The 17060-nt window shown below is 40.7% G+C and overlaps 1 protein-coding gene across 1 annotated transcript; it reads left to right on the top strand.

The window, feature by feature from the left end:
• Positions 1-1446: 1446 nt before the first annotated feature.
• LOC110052015 (uncharacterized) lies at positions 1447-14209 on the top strand. Its single transcript, XM_020758133.2, has 4 exons — positions 1447-2604; positions 8571-8615; positions 10774-11034; positions 12522-14209. Exons 1-4 carry the CDS (start codon positions 2133-2135, stop codon positions 13784-13786), a joined length of 2043 nt encoding a protein of 680 aa, XP_020613792.2. The 5' UTR covers positions 1447-2132; the 3' UTR covers positions 13787-14209.
• The last annotated feature ends 2851 nt before the right edge of the window (positions 14210-17060 follow it).

Here is a 17060-nt window from a genome sequence, read left to right as displayed (position 1 = left end):
GCGATCTCTCTTATCAAGACTGGCGTATGCTTGTAATTCAGTTTAAACGCGCAGAGACGGGACATCGTTTCAACCATGATACTGATCGCTGCGATTTGATCAGTGGTCAGACCACTTTTTTTGCCCGCGCGTTTTAAGCATTCATGCATTTGGCAACCATTATTTAAATTCACTCACCGGCTGTTCTGGATACGCGAAAGTTAAAAAGCATCCTAAGACGGAACAAATAGTTTGTTTATAGCTCGTTTTCGCTTCCGCGCGCAAACTGCACAGAGTGAAAGAATTGTTTTATTTACGACACAATTGTCTTGCTCGCGCAGACACAATGAAGATAAATGAAGTGAGCTTTGATTCCAGTGTTACAAATTCCACACAACGAAACCTCCTTAAAGCAAGTGCAAATCCATTACGCGAAAATGAGTTAATGCGTGGATGTTTGACTTTTGCGAAACGAACAAAAAACACACGCGTGCGGTGAGTTGTTTCGATATTTAAATAACAAAAGCACGTTGAATTCATTGAAACAAAGAAAGAAACAATAGGCGGAGAGTTCATTGTTTAGTTTACCGCCTCATCATGAGGTAATGAGTATTGTCGCGCATTCATAGCAACCAATGAAAACAGCTCGTTCGGAGCATCGATGAATATTAATAAGCGTCATGACATACCTATACACTTTTTCGAACTGTAAGTAAATGTCCCGAGAACAATAGGCATTCTACGCCATGCTTTCTCACGGCTTCGCGACTTCTGTTTGCCGCTTCGCGAAAAGAAGAAAAATCAAGAAAAACCTCTGGGACCAGGGTACACATTAATTAAAGACTATCATACACTGTTTTACAAGATTGCCGAGTAATAAGAATCCGAGGACTTAAATACGCGATTGATTCGCGGCTTGAACAAACATCAGACTAGACCACCTCTTCACCAGACTCCTTTCCGCCGGATCGCTTTGCTCTTCGCCGCTCGCGCGATCGCGCGTGTGACTCAAATGTGAGCCTGCTCGCAGGCTAGCTAGGGCCCGGGTCGCACGTAAGACAAATTTCTGAGATTTAGCAAAATGTTGCTTGCAATGTTTGTCTCAGAAGTTGTCTTTTTCGGTATTTATGCAAAGTGAATTACAGAACAGGTTACCATGAATCAACGAGAAATTGCTTTGTTTCTGGCTAAAGATGCACAGAGAGTCATTCTTCTTTCTTGCATCACGTAAATACGAGCACTTCAAGCGCAAATTTTGATGCTAACATTGCTGAAGTTCAGTGTACATCTTTGTCCTGATGCTGACCCCAGAACAACTGCTTCGGCCTATCAACTCTCCTGCTCAATTTAAGAATTATCTGAGACGTTACCCCAAAAGAGAAATTTGATAGAAAACCTGAATTCATGACTAGACACGCGTGATACACAGGACAAGTGGCCCTGAAGAATAAAATAAGAAGCCATAATATTTCAGGGATTTTTGAAATTGTATTTTGAAAGGAAAACATTTAATGTTTGTTTTTCCTAAAGCGTCCTGTTCCGAGGCAGGACGACGGGGGTCGGTACATTTTGCTGACCCCTAGCGCATGGACTACCCAGATGGACCTGGTCCATGGACTACTTGAACTACTTGAACTACTACCTGAACTACTACTTGAATGGACTACTCATGGACTACTCAATTTGTGGGAAACATAAATTCAACGTTGCTAGAACCCGAACAAAAGATGTGATCGATCGACAACACAGATAAATAACAGCGCATTTATTTTTACTGCTGATATAGTGTTCGGGCCCCCTGTGTGAAAGTGTTAAAGTTTGTGACAGCACCCGTAGGTACAGGTGTTGATTGTCCTGAGGCGCTCAGAATCTCATGACGTAAGAGAGCACGCAATTTCTCGCCCCGTCTCCTAGCGTGCTTACGTACACAGACTATTTTCTCGCCTAGGTAGAGTGGGTGAGAATTTTCCCTTTGGGCCTGACGGTGATCGGTAACAACATCGGCGTCGCTTGTGTTGGGCAATCGTCTCTCGTGTAGTGTTGTACAGATGCGAATTTTTCAGTTCCTTCTTTACATGTAAATTGTTCACCGTAGAAATCAATACTTAGCAGTACTTGGCAACGCGTGTCTACTTAGTTGTCGTAGTTTCAACATGATGAGAATCTTCGGCTGTTTCTCGCTTCCTTACAGAGTACAATTTCGTCGAATCAACATCGCTTTTATCTTGTTTATTGCGTGTTGTGGTATCGGTGTTGTTTTGTATTTTTCGGCAAACGGCATTGTTGGATCGAACCCTCAGTTAAATACCGAATTTAAAAAGACTCTTCGGGTAAAATACGTCAAGCGAGTTGGAAACTACAGCTCGGCGTGTCGACTGCCTAATCTGGATCCGTTTCATCCAAGCATACTAGAATTTGTGAAAGATCTCGGCAAGTTACAGTGTCAAGGGGAGAGATATTCGACTTTTGTAAACAATGTGCTTGAAGTGAAAGGAGATGGATTTGCTGCTGTACAATACAGAACGATTGAAAGACCTGACGGAGATGATTTCAACGTTACCTTGTCGGCTCCTAAGAGGTTGCTTAACATAGCGGAAAAGACGACGGAAAACCCTGCTGATGAAGGTGAGGAATTCGTATTTCATATACTTTGCTCTGTTGTAGTACCAACTCAGTTTTCTTCTTAACGTTTAAGCCGCGAAAGGCTTGTTTCAACCTAGCTGTTTCAAAATCAACTTAATTACTTTAGATGTAGTTTGAGTTGCACGCGTGCAAAACGACAAAGAACGAATTAACGCGAGGATATTGAAACGTCTAAAATGCGGAAATTCGAACTGCTTTCAAACCGAAAATAGTCGTATCAATGAGTGTTTAAATTTAAACTTTTGCATTCATCATCTTTAGCCGGTAAATCTCGAGTATTTCTCGCGAAGGTTGTGTCGTTGTGACTGGCAAGGTATTTGTTTCGACAATGAGAATGAACGACAGAGAACAACTGTGCACAAACGAAGCGTTGGCTACTGTTAAATCACCAACAAGTGCTCAGAATGAAAACTGAAAACTATGCAAGCAGTTGATTTTTATCACAATAAGTTATTAGTGATATATCAGACTTTCGACATTAACGTTCACACCCTTTTGACACGAGGAACAGGTCAATGTATAGAAATGAACGTATATATAGCTTTTAATTTGTAATTATAATTCTGTCAAACCAGCGCATGGGTTTTATTTTGCTCCATAGTTTCAACAAACTACTATACACGTTGCGTGATTACGTAAATCGATTGTAGGGAATTGTGTTTTCGTACTCCTGAGTTCCCATTATAACAAACGCGATATCAATCACGCGCGCGGATTGTGCGATTTCGTAAATCACTTGTGTTTTAACTGTAACAAACGAAGATACACGTGCATTGCTCGCGAAATTTTATTCCTCGAAACGACCGTCACATCGCAAAGCGCGAAAACATTGTCGTATAGACCAGCTAAGGAACAGAAGGAGTAAATTTGTGGCTCAAGCGGAATAACGTAGCAAGTTATGTTCAATGCGCCATTGTTGCGTTACACACCATTTTGGCTGTTCACTAGCATGTTGCGTGACACGAAGATACTGAACCCAGTTTTGAAGTCATTTCAAGTGAAGCTATGATCCTCACCATGTTGTTTGTAACTACTTATCAATTGCAATTTGAGGCAGTTTTCAGTAGCAGTTTGTGTTGTTGTATTACTGCTGACTTTTTCCAAATCACAAGCGACATGACAGTGAGATTTTATCCTGGGATTGCTAAGGTCCTCGAAGATGAACTGAGTATTTCTGCAGACGAAATCAAGCGGAATAAATCAGCAAGTTTTGTTCGATTGTGGCATAAGTTGTTGCGTTACACACCTCATTTTGGCTGTTCACTGGATTGTCGCGTGACACAAAGATGTTTCTGAATTTCCGCATCTTTCTGAAGATTAACTGAGTAGTTCTCAAAGATGAACTGAGTATTTCATTTCAAGCATCATGACAGTGAGATTTTGTCCTGGGATTGCCAAGGTTCTTGAAGATGAACTCAGTATTTCTGCTAAAATGTCTGAAGGCTTCTTAGTTTGATCTAAACACATTTTCCCTAAAATAACACCATTGCCAGAACTTGTCCCTTGAAAATCAGTTAATTAGGAGAAGCAGTTCCATCTCTTAATTAAACCTTTTTTTTTAATCAGTTCAAGTTCATATATATTTTTAAATTGTTGCAGTTAATAGGCCTTTCTAGGTCAAATTTTCTAGTTAGGGATGAGAGATACATACATACATGAGGTCAGGCATGAGATCAAATTTTTTTAACCAGCAGGTGCAAGACTCGCACCTAAGGAGTGAGAGCAGGTGTAACATTTATTTAGCCTGTGTTTGTCAGACCGTCATTCTTACCATTTAGGTTCTGTGACATTGTTTTCTATTAAAGCTTAATTTCCAGGCCTCTGAATGGTTAGAGGTTGCATACTGGTTCAGATTTTGGCTCCATGTTGGTAGAAGTATGTTCTACCTATCTTTAGAAACCAGGTTTAATTTTGAGTTGAGCTAAAATCTGGAGAACAGTCAAATAGTGTGCCATTTTTTTTTCTAATCAGATTGAGTGGTCTGGGTTTAAGCCCTGGCTTGGGTCATTGTGTTGTGTTGTGTTGTGTTCTTTGGGACAATTAAGGTGACAGCAAATTGAATGCTGGGGGGGTAATCCTGCAGTAGACTTGCATCCCATCAAGGTGGGTGGTAGAAATACTTCAAGTTGCTTCATGCTATACTGAAACTGGGATAAGCTCTGGCTGAATGGGCCACTGATGCAGCCTTTGACTCACCTATCATAAGAAAAAGAAGGTTGATGAGTGATGATTTATGATCCTTTTAAAGAAACAGAATGGTGATTTAGCGATATTTACCTGAAAGGATGGTGAAGAATGGTGATATTCCAGGTTTCTTTAGTTGCATTCTTTTTAAAAAGAATTGCAAACAACAGAGTTAATGAATTTAAATTCTATCCCCCATTCAACCATATGAATTCATATATGTTCAATCCCTTCTCAACCCAGAGAAAGTTATCTTTTGTTGCGGCACCTCAGTGGTCATAAAATTTTGATTGGCTAATGGTAGCTGTTTTCTATTAGGCTATGTAATCACAGTACTGTTATGACAAGTATACTTCCAAGAGTGTAGGAAATTGTCGAGGAAAATAATGGCCTCCCAGGGGAGGGGAGTTTATGTTACCCTAATCCCTTACAAGAATTGCCCTCCCTTATTCCTTATATGAATGAATTCATTTGTTCCTTCACATTTTGCATCAGAGGTTCTGTTGTTAGTGGACATATCCCTTGATAACTCAAAATGACCCCAAAGAGGTTTTAAATGACCATGTTCCCTTGTTCCATTAAACCCGATTATAGGCCAAATAGTGATTATGAGTAACTCTACTCCCCCTGGAGGGATGCTAGTCCATCAAGGGGTAGGCTCAATTACCAGCCACTGTTCGAGGAAGGAGCCCACTTTCAGGGAGGAACATAGACTGGACTCGGGAGAATGATTGAAATCAATCTTAATTGTGGGGTTATAAAACCACCAGCATTAAATTTGCCAGTACAAAGCAACACATTTACACACTTGTGTGGCAAGTCAAACATTGTGAGAGTGAGCTGTTTTTTCCCAAGAGGGTGTAATGCAATGGCATCACCAAGGCCCAAACCCTGGCTGCTCAAACCTGAGATTATGCAGCAGCTAACCATGACTCAGGCAACCTAATCTCCCTGCCAACTGTCACGGGTGGAGGGTAAAAATTGTAAGGTTGCGAATATCATCTTAAAAAAATTTGAAAAAAGAAGTAATGATTTCTCTCAAATTTCTGCTGTACCTTTATTTACTATACTACAAGCATATCCACTGCCAAAGGAATCCCGGGGCCCCTTGCACCTCCAACTGGTTAACAAATTGGCCTTTTAAAATTGGGGAGCTGTGCAGTGCTCTAGGTTAATATACATTATTGCCAATAGTCGGCTAAGTTTTGGTCAATTTGTATCACTCCTCTTTAAACATAACCAGCTGCAAAACAAACCTGTTGAAAACTTTGATTGTCTGGCAAAAAGTGCTAAAGAATGCTAAAATAATAAGCATAAGTAGAATTATAATTGCACAAAACCATGTATGTGCCAGTTGGCTTTCTCTGTTTATTTGTTTCTTTTTTATGTCTGTTTGTTTGGCTTGCTTTTCTGTGGAGCCACTCAATCTTATGGAGTAGGGGGCTGGTAGGATTTGATAAAGAGTCTCCCCCCTCTCTATATTTACAAATTGTTACTCCCGTCCTCCTCCCCTTGTAATCTCATCATTACATAACAAAACAGTGGGATCTTGAGGAATCCTTCCTCAGAAGATTTTAAATTTTCAGAACCTCAGAAATGTTATATTAGGCATTCTGGTAGAAATTTTTGCACTTTAACAGATACCATCAATATCTTGTGTGACTCCTCCTTAAACACACACTATGTTTTACATGTTTTTGGCCATCACCCCCTCCCACCCTCACCCCCTGTTAAAGCAATATGTTTTGGCATGACCTCTCCTGGCCCCTATCTAAATCCCACCTTCCACCTCCCATCAAAAAAGTGAAGGTTTCCTGAATTTTCCTTTGAAGTGTAAACTGTCACTCCTTGTGGATCCAGAATTCTCTAGTCAGCTTATTACAATTGGTACCTTCCTGCATTTGGTCTTAGTTAAGTGTCAGTGCCATTATACCAGGGGGTCAGAAGCGAATGTCACAATATGCAGATTGGTTGTTCGAGTTTTGGTAGTGTGTGTAATCTACCTCCCAGCATTCCTTGGCCCAGCTCGTGAGAGTCGTAGGTCGACAAAATAATTACCTGTCTTCCTTCAAAACTGAGTAAAGTTTAGCAATCTACGAGGCAGCTGTCTCTGCTACCTTGAAGACAACTAAAATTCAGCTTTGCAGTAATTACAAGGATTTTTTAGCCGTGGTGTTAATATATCGGGGAAACACAAAACGATTTCCTTATAATTTCCAACTGAATTTACGGCAACTTCAACAAAGCAACTCAAGTCGGTTATAGTTTAGAGGCTAGCGAGATTAAAACGATGAAAGGTATTTTATAAAATGTCTCAGAGCATGGTTCCAATAAGAAGATCTACAGTTCCTTTAAAAGAAATGTCACTGAAGCAACTTAACCAATGCTTTCAAAAGTTTTAGAAAACGCGAAGACAGTTTTCTGCAACAAAAAGTTGCTTACCGCAACTCGGCAATACCTCCAGTGTGAGTCTTCGGGCCAGCAACGTTTTGATTTCATTTGTTGATCACGTGACGAATCATGTGTTTTTTCTTACACGGCTGCACATTTTGCGCGCGAAAATACTTACGAAAGACTTCCCAGTCTTAGCCAATTTTGGCGGGTATTTTATCCATCTGGTTTCGCGGCTCGATAAATATCCACCACTTGCCCCCGACACTAAGGGAAATAATTGTTAAATGTATGCCTTGGCTTTACTTTAGAGAAAATTAGAAAACATCTGTTACTTGTCTACACAGCCTCTAACCAGTTTGAACTTCAATATTCCAGTTCACGCACAGTTGGCGGCATGTAAGTGCTCAGTGGTACATGTTCAGTAACCGCGGTTCACTGGCATTTCAAGAAATTTACTTATTCTGCCGTCTGTACAGTGGCCTGATGGAAACGGAGAGAATTTAACTCAAGCTTTCTTAGAATATTATGGTTTTATTTCCCAGATTTCTCTTTAGTTTTTAAAGGGTGCCATCCTCTGGGATGATCTTGGTCAGGATCAGTGATCTAAGATCACTCGGATCAGCAAAGGAACTGATGAACTCATTCTGGTCCATCATTTATCATTTCCTTTGATGCGTCATGATCCGCGTGATCTTGGATCCTTGATCCTGACCGAATCATCCCAAAGAAAAGCATCAAAACATCTGTTACAATTGAGAGTATTTATAATTCTGTCAAGAATTAACGACGGACATTGTTTCACCAAATTTCCAAACAGTTCGCAGTGCGTCAAGAATACCTTCCTTTATAAATACGTGTATGACTAAGAGTTATCGGATATTACAGAGTGTGTTCGACATGTTTGTTGGCGCATTGAACATTTGTTTCAGTGTATGCGTGTGTCTGTTGGAGGATGAGTCGTTGAGTGGCTTTTCCAGTCACACTGATGATCCCAGAGATCTGTATGTTACTTACTTTGCGGGACAAGCTGGTAGTGCTTTTCCCCCTCCCCCTCCCCCTCCTCCCCCCGCCCCCCCACCCCCAACCTTTGTAGGCCGTACATGGAATAGTTCGGGTAGGACTGCCCCGGTGGGGGACTAAAGCAAGGACGCGAGCAAGGGCGTCTGTCATAAACCGAGACCAGTATTGAAAGCGAGGCGAATGTTCGTACAAAACAGAGAAATAAATCTTGATTCATTTTGCCTCAGTGTACAGACACCCAACACACATTTGTGTCCTTGCAAAGTAGAACGCAAATGATAATAAGTAAGAGAGAAATAACATATTAATAACATAATTGATGCGTCATTCTTTTTTTTTTTTTCTTTTAGGTCTCTTTAGAAGATTCTGGAACTGGATTACAAGAACAAGGAAATGTAATGTTAATTGATCGTTTTTATGTAGTTTTCTCAATTTCCCTTTTTCCCTGTTTCTCTATCTCCCTATTTTTACCTTCGTTTTGTTTTTTTTTCAGTGTTTTTGTCAATTTTTTTTGGCCGTTTAGAGCTCCAGTCGATCTTGTGCTGAATGAAATTCTGAGGGAATAAAATAGTGTCTCCAGATTTTCAATAGGATAGATCTTTATCCCCTCTAACTAAGTAGACTGTGCGCCCGTTTATTTGTATATCAACTTAATGACCTTTCATATATATTTTTACTTATTTTTTTTTATTGAAACTTTATGAGTTTCCAAGTTGTTATTATACCAAATTATCCGCACCAATAGCTGCTTATAGGATTACTTTTTTGTTTAACTAGGTGACCACTCTGTATATATAGTTGACCAACTTTACGAAAAGATAACTCTGATACAGAAAAAAAGCTATATTTTACAACATGGTCAGTAAATTCCCGCTACCGCTGGGGAGGCGCGGTGGCCTCATGGTTAGTGCGCTCGTCTCCGGATCGAGCGGTCCGGGTTCGAGCCCTGGCAGGGGACATTGTGTTGTGTTCTTGGGCAAGACACTTTACTCTCACAGTGCCTCTCTCCACCCAGGTGTATAAATGGGTACCGGCGAACTTAATGCTGGGGGTAACCCTGCGATGGACTAGCATCCCATCCAGGGGGGAGCAGAAATACTCCTAGTCGCTTCATGCTACAGAAACCGGGATAAGCTCCGGCCTGATGGGCCACTTGGCTCGTACGCAGACTTTACCTTTTACCTACCTTAATCAATAGTGTTTAGCGGCGATCCATAACTTGATTCGCGAGTAAAAGCTGTGTCTGGCTTTCGTTTCGTTATAACTCAAGAATTGGTTCAAGCCTTGAACGTTGTGACTATCGAGTTATGGAAGCACACGACAAGTCCAGAGAAGGCTCTAAACGCTAGAGGTGCCCAGTCTCTACGCCTCGAGCAAATCTTGTGCTGCTCTCGTTGTCAAAACTCCCACGCGCGTACATCTGTTTAACAATTAGATTACGAGCTCGAGATTTCTATTTAAACAATAGAGTGTTTCTGTCGATCGAGGAATTATCGGCTGATAGTTGCCCCGCGGAAATTTGATGTTCTTATAACAAATGTTTGCCCGAGAAGCGAAGCTTCGAGGGCAAATATGCTAGGTTTAAGAACATTAAATTTCCAAGGGGCAACTATTAGACCGATAGTTCCGAGACGTGAACACTCTATTGCCTTTATTGTTCACCACTAAATTTTCTTCCGTGCGCCAGTTTAAAAATCGTATTAAATTATTTTCAACTTTTTTAGATGAAAGCCGTGACAGCCAAATGTAAAATTTGTAAACGAAAACAGACGAAAACCCACTTAATACAATTTCAATTGCTCAGTTATTTTTTGCAAACCTTGTTTACAGAAAATTTTTCACGGACGAGTACTATCCATCCGGGTATTTTCCTCGGTCGGGCACTATGATCTGAGAGTGTCTCGCCGCGGAAGAACACTATCGCACCACGTGATCAACATAAACCAGTAAGATTCGGAGAAAATTTAGTGGTGAACTATAAGAGGTGATAGTTGAAGAGGCCGAAGGTCGACTCAACTATCAACAGAAAAATCGAGAGCGACGAATCTAATTGTTTTAGTAGAATTCTAACTGAAATTTACTTCAAATAAGGGTTTTCAATTATTTATCGACGTACTATTGAACTTCGGGCCTTAGAAAGATCGCTCGGATTGAATTGTCATTTGAGATTGCAGTTGTGTGCGCGCGCACATGGTTTTTTTTTTTTTTCGATAATTTTAAGTCTTTTAAGGTCAAGAAACCTCAAATGTCCATCTTTTAGTCTTCTGAGTAATTTAATTACCACTTGCAACATGATGGTCCTCCAAAACTTTGGAAAAACAAAACAAAACGTCGCCATTCCGTAGCCACTGCACACTAATGGCGGATAGAGTACGATCACTCAGCCCATCAGACTGCAGTATTTGCATTAGTGTTCGATAGAAGCACCTTAACCATGAATCAAATTTTGATTTTTTTTCTCCTTTCTGATATACATCAACATGGGACTATTTGTAACGCAGAATGCTACACAAACTTAATCTTTGTTTGGTTTTTGTCTGACTGTTCCTATAGTTCCATTTTTGGGAAAGGCAACAGTGAAAGCGGACTTCGTTCGAGTGGATGTTGTCACCACAAGAGGCAGGAAATGGAGTGACGTACACATGCAAATTTTTCCAAAAGAAGAGGTCGCCACAAGGCCTGTGGAGCCTGTTGGTATTCCACTTGATATTGCTCTTATCATGTACGATTCCACCTCGGCGGCTAATTTCAAAAGAAAGATGCCTAACACTTTGGAATACTTGACCAAGAACCTCAACTCCATCTTGCTAGAAGGTACGCTTTAAAATCGCGAAGTGTGAAAAATCATAGTTATAAGCGTCCGTGCGTTTTCGGTGCAGCTTCGCCGTGGTTTCATAACTTTGGCCATACAAATGTATTTTATATACGATAATTAAGATGCTTTATAGTGTTTTCGTTGAGTTTCCTTTTGCATGCTCTTGCTTGTTTTGTTTTTGTCACATTATGGAATGAAAGAAAACCCTTTAATCACAAGCCTGCGCGCTGGCTCACGTTTCGAGACCACACGCTCGAGTGGCAAGGCCGCTTGGCGCTGCCGCGCCTGACTCCTCCCTGCCGGATCATTTCGCTCACTGATTCGCTCTTGTCCGCTCGTGTGAGCCCAAGGTGAACCTTCTCGCAGGCTACTTTTCGAACAAGTGTCATGCCCAGGCTCCACTAAACGAGAACAGCGGTTGTGGAATAGCATCGAAAAAAATAACTACACTTATCATAAGTTAACTGAGGTTCAATAACCAAAATATCATTCGATGCATTTTGCCCTTCCTTTTCATTGGCCAAGAGCCCACTACGTGACCTACAAATAACTGCCTACAAATAATGGTCTGCTCATGCATAATACCTTCTAAATGTGTTTTGCTGCGACTTATATTCTGCTCATGCGTAATTGTAACTACGCTTTTGTGTGAAAAATGGCAGATGGCTTTCTGAACCGTCGGAGAATGATTTAAACATGAAAACAAATTTGGTGATCGAATTGAACTCGGTTATCGTAAAATGTCGTGATTTGTCAGTGTGTCACAGATTCAGTAAATAATAAATAATTGATCTGCTCCCCACTGACAAATCACGACATTTTGTTCAACCTCGTCTACCTTGCATAGGGCTGGTGCGCCTGAAATTTGAATTGACCAATCAGGATTCAGTAGGGGGAAAAAACTTTACTGTCCTGACGTCAACGTTAGTCTATAGCAGGAAAGGCATTGAAAAAAGACAACTTTTCTCACTGGAGATGGCGTTAAAAAGGGATTTACAATTCCCAAAACCATATCAGATTGTAATAGGTGAAAAATCTGAAAGATTTTGTGTCTCCAAGCTTCTAATTTGGCGCCAAAAATGAATTGCCGGCGTCCGGTATGGCAACTCGCTCGTAGTTCAGGGTCTTCGCCAGGTAGGATAATAGTTGTCTTAACTGGAACAAAATATGCTCTTCCTCGTCAAATTAAACCCGGAATTCTCAAGTTAACTATTAGAAAAGGCCAAAGCAACTTTGGCATTGTCTTTATTTTTGTTAGCTGCGAAGAAAAAGGTTGTTACCGTATCGTTTCGGCAGGACAGCTCGGTTTTGACTGTTGCTCCTACTGCGGGCGCAGCCGCTGTATGCAAGGAATGATTGTTAATTATTCTTGCTGAAAAGAGAATATGACAGGATTACAGAGAAACCACTCGCCATTAACCCGTTTAAAATAGAGCTTTAGGAATTCAAGTGAACGCCTAAAATAAAGACTCCATTCCATTCCTAGGCGAAACAATTGTCGGCGATGGTACCACAGCTCAATTGTGTGCGATGCTTACTGGAATAGCTGAAAAGAAACAACCTGAGGCCAGACGGGGCGAGAATTCATCTGACACAGTCGATAAATGGAGGTGGATTTTCAGAGATTTTAAACAGAAGGGATATGCTACCTTATTCTCAGAAGACTCGCCACTTTATGCATCATTCAATTACCGATTGCACGGCTTCAGAGATCCGCCTACAGACCACTTCGCCAGGCCATTTTGGTTGGAAGCGGAGAATATTATCCAAAAGTACTGCATCGGTGGCAGAGCTGCTCATAACATCTCCCTGGAGTATTTGTTGAGTTTCTTCCGCGCTTACAAAGACAAGCCAAAGTTTTCTTTAATAACGCATGCTGTTATTTCACACCAAGATCTTAACCCGATTGGTTATGTTGACGATGATTTGAAAAGCGTGTTACAAACCATGAAAAACGAGAACTTTCTCAAAAACACGATGTTAGTTATCTTTGGTGACCACGGAATCCGATTTTCTGGTCTGAGAAAAACAATCCAAGGTAAATTAGAAGAACGTCTACCTTTTATTTCACTCACACTTCCTGAATGGTTCAAAGAGAAGCACCCAGATCTCTACAGGAATCTCGTCCATAACTCCAAAGTATTAACTACGCCCTTTGATGTGTACGCCACATTTCGTCACATCTTGTCTTACCCAAGTTACCCAGCCAGCGAAATTACAACCGGTCAAAGCCTGTTTAGCAAGATTGACGGGAGCAACCGCACTTGCGAAAACGCGGGTGTCGAGGAACACTGGTGTCCTTGTCTGAACCTTGAAGAAGTTTCTACAGACGAACCCTTAATCAAAGATCTGGCGCTATTTGCAGTCAAGTACATGAACAATTTGATGTTCCAAAACTCCCAGCTGAAGAAGTTGTGTCAGACACTTGTTTTAAAGGAAATCAATAGCGCATTTCGTGACATGCCAAGCCAAGAGATGCAGTTCTTTTCAGAGAGTAAACGTGACGAGGAATGCGATTCGTGTGGAGTACTATTTGGTGAGAAATCTACTAATACACTTCTCGGTGACACATTATATCAGCTGCAGTTTACAACATCACCAAATGAAGGAGTTTACGAAGCTTCCGTCAGGACCAAGAAAGGAGTTCCTTCACTTGCAGGCGATGTTAGTCGTATTGACGCTTACAAAGACCAACCGTACTGCATTGCGAAGAAATTTCCACTTTTACGGAAATATTGTTACTGCCATTGAAAGCCTGCAAAATAGGTGAACCTACACAAACGGTTATAGAATAAATATTTTGAACACTGGACAGAATTTTTATAGTGTGTTGTGATGGCATGTGGTAATGCAGTGATCAATGTCAACAAGAACAACAATGCCGACCTAGCTATATATAGGTTAGCTAAGTCGCTCGCTCGGACACGAGGCCACATTTTAAGCGAATTTTGTACCTTTTTTGAGCCCTTACCTGAGGCAAAGAAAACGTTTCATTGCCTTTTTACCAGTAACGTCAGATCCATAGACTGTTTCAGTGAAAACTGAACTCAAACGCGACACAACTCTGGCTCAGGAATTCAAATTAAATTAAATTGTTATGAATAAATACAGTAGAGGTCTCCCGTAGGCGACGACCTAAAATGTCTAAGAAAATTAAAAAAGGTCTGATCCCAATGGGTGTGGTTGCATGTATTTTTTTTTTCTAAAGATAAAGCGTATGCCTAGGTGCATGCTTAAACCCGATTTGAAGACCTCTAAATCAATTAGGGAAGTCTTGGTCGAATTCCCGTGATGAAAGACAACTGTAAAGTTCTGGTGGAATTAACATGTGAATTTATAAAACATTCGATTTGTCTGAGGCCTTAAAGTTGACTAAAAGTGTTGGCGTGTCTATCCCAAACAAGTTGTCGGTCGCCAGTCCCGTGTGCGGAAAAGCTCTATCGAGCACAAAGACATACTTGTAGACTGCGGGTGCTTACCATTTGGCAAAAAAATTCGGAAATTTCGGTTGAAAGTCAAATGGAACAGTAATTTCCCTGAAAATCCGTTCGGAAAGTGTGGACTACATAGTCTTCTTTCTCCTTTCGTAGCGGAACGGCGGAAATTTCCCTACCATTTGGTACATTTTTCAGTTTCCAGTCTCTCATCAGTCGAATGAAAACAATTACGAGGAATGGTAGGCGAAATGGTAGGCGCCGTCACGTTTGGTTGGTTTGCTGATTTGGAAAAACCCTTACCATTATTCCACGATCATTCCAAACGGTTCATTCTGACAAATGGTAAGCACCCTACGTTTCTTGACAATCTTCTAACACTGAGGACGCTTGCAATTCCAGCAGAAATTCCTGAATTTTCGAGACGGAGGTAAATCGGATACGGAAATTTCGTTCGGGAGCGTTTCCAGAAAACCCGAAAACTGTTATTTTGTTTTTCTTCTTTTACGAACCATTCAACCGAAACTTCTGAAAATTGCGGGAAGAAAATCAGATGGAACGGAAATTCACAATCAGAAATTTTCTGAAATTTTGGTGTGACTCTTCAGGTTGTCCTCTACCAGAAATTCCGGGGAAAGCTGCTCCCTGATTCGTCGCTGGAAATTTCGGGAAATGTAAACCGATACTTTACGGAATGCAAAGCGCCTTAAATATTATGCGGGGACCTGGTAGTTAGGATTTGCTGCGCATGTCCATCAGAGTCGCATTGCCTGGCTCCGAAACCGCTAAAAACAGCTCACAGACAAATAAACTTAAGTCCTCGAAAACTGGTCAGGGGTGTATGGCTTTTTATTATACGGCTGGTCTCATAAGGACTAGGAACTACGGAATTCATGAATTTGATTGGCTGAAATCGATTTTGACCGCGTCCAGATTTTCCCATCTAGACCGGTTACATTTTGCGGTGAAAAAGTTACAAATTAAAATACAAGAATATTGACAATTTTCTTCCAAATATATTTGTGGAGGTGCCAAAATGCCTGATGAGAAGAAAAGTAAACTTTGGCAGATTTACGTTCAGCTCATCGCCGTTCGCAAGCAAAATCAGTCAGCTAGTATAAGCCACAGTTACATTAAACGAATTAAATTTTTCTTGTTTATCATATAATAAACATCGTATTAACCGAGCTTAGTCGGTCTGTGTGGGAGAATCTTGACCTGGGTCGTGTGTTGTATGTTTTTGTTCGCTTTTTTGGCCTTGAACGTGCACAAAACACAATAGCTGTTTACCACTGACCGAAAAACTAACCAATAGAAACGTTTTGGTTGCGTAACTCATGCAAAGTGTATGAGCGCAAAAAAAAAGGTTGTGCACGGTCGTGGACCTTCCAACATAAATCGTGGCATCTTTGTTTGTTCCTTCGATGTTTGCCGGGCTTCATAACCAGTCCCCTCTATTAACTATGACAAGACAACTGAGTTCATAAATTCACCAGTGCCAGTTCTCTAGTGTATCCCTTCAGATTTTTAAGTTTAATCCTGCTAGTGACAGCTACGTTACTGCAAATTCCAATATACATTCATGACGCGCTAAATAGCCTAAAACTCATGCCGTATTAAATAGCCAAAAAACATTAAGCCGTTTTTCACCGGAATTACCCTCAAATTGCAACACGATCCATGCATCTTTCAAATTAGCAAACAGTCCTGAGAAAATACGCGCGCTGATTGGTTAAAAATCGTGTTTCTATTTAACAATTAAATTATTCGCTCTCGATTTCTATGAGATGATAGTTGATGAGTCCGAAGGCCGAATCAACTATCACACCATAGAAATCGAGAGCGAATAATCTAATTGTTTTAGTAGAATTCTAACTGAAATTTCTTTCAAACTGAACTATTCCAAATACTTCTGGTCTTAATATTAAACTTCTCGCTTTAGAGAATTCGCCCGGACTGAGTCGTCAATTTGACATTTCCAGTTGTGTGGGCGCGCTCATCAGTTTCTCTCAAAAAATTCAAGTTTTTTTTTAATTCCAGAAACCGTGAATGTCCTTTTTCAGTCTTCTCAGGAATTTAATTATCCTTTTGTTTTTGAATGTTCTTTCAAAACTTCGGAGAAACGAGAAAACGTTGAAATTTTATTGACCACACCAAGCCACTGAACACTAATGGCTGATAGTGTGCAATGGCTCAGCCAATCAGATTGCAGCATTTGCATTGCTGTTCAAGTAGAATTCTAGTAAAACTCGATAGAAACACAGAACTAGCACGAGCTGTTGATGTAATGATGGCGCGAGCAAAGATAATTTACATTTTGATAATCAAAGTTAACAAGTTGTTTTTTCTAAAAGAAATAGAAAACATCGAATTATAAACTCGTGAACGTTAGGGAAAACTCGAAAAAGGTGTGGTGCGGCTCGTGTTCCCACAGCATTTCTCGCTCTTCCAAACTTGCACTCGTGTTTCTATAACTCGATAGAAACACAGTACACGTTTCCTATTTCTTAATTATAAATTACTTGTTTTCACCAGCATACCTGTACAGAATTCTACGTTCAATACGTCAGAAGAAAGCTAAGTGAATGTAG

This window comes from Orbicella faveolata, unplaced genomic scaffold (genome assembly GCF_042242905.1).
Source record: "Orbicella faveolata isolate gen_17 unplaced genomic scaffold, um_ofav_v1 contig_46, whole genome shotgun sequence".
Classification (NCBI taxonomy): domain Eukaryota; kingdom Metazoa; phylum Cnidaria; class Anthozoa; order Scleractinia; family Merulinidae; genus Orbicella; species Orbicella faveolata.
This window is presented reverse-complemented; position numbering and strand designations above follow the sequence as displayed.

Excerpts from the sequence above, each read along its gene's own strand:
- LOC110052015 (XM_020758133.2), top strand. The coding sequence starts at position 2,133 with ATGATGAGAATCTTCGGCTGTTTCTCGCTTCCTTACAGAGTACAATTT. Across the intron at positions 2,605-8,570 it reads GGAAAACCCTGCTGATGAAG|GTCTCTTTAGAAGATTCTGG; the intron begins GTGAGGAATTCG and ends TTTTTCTTTTAG. Across the intron at positions 8,616-10,773 it reads GATTACAAGAACAAGGAAAT|TTCCATTTTTGGGAAAGGCA; the intron begins GTAATGTTAATT and ends CTGTTCCTATAG.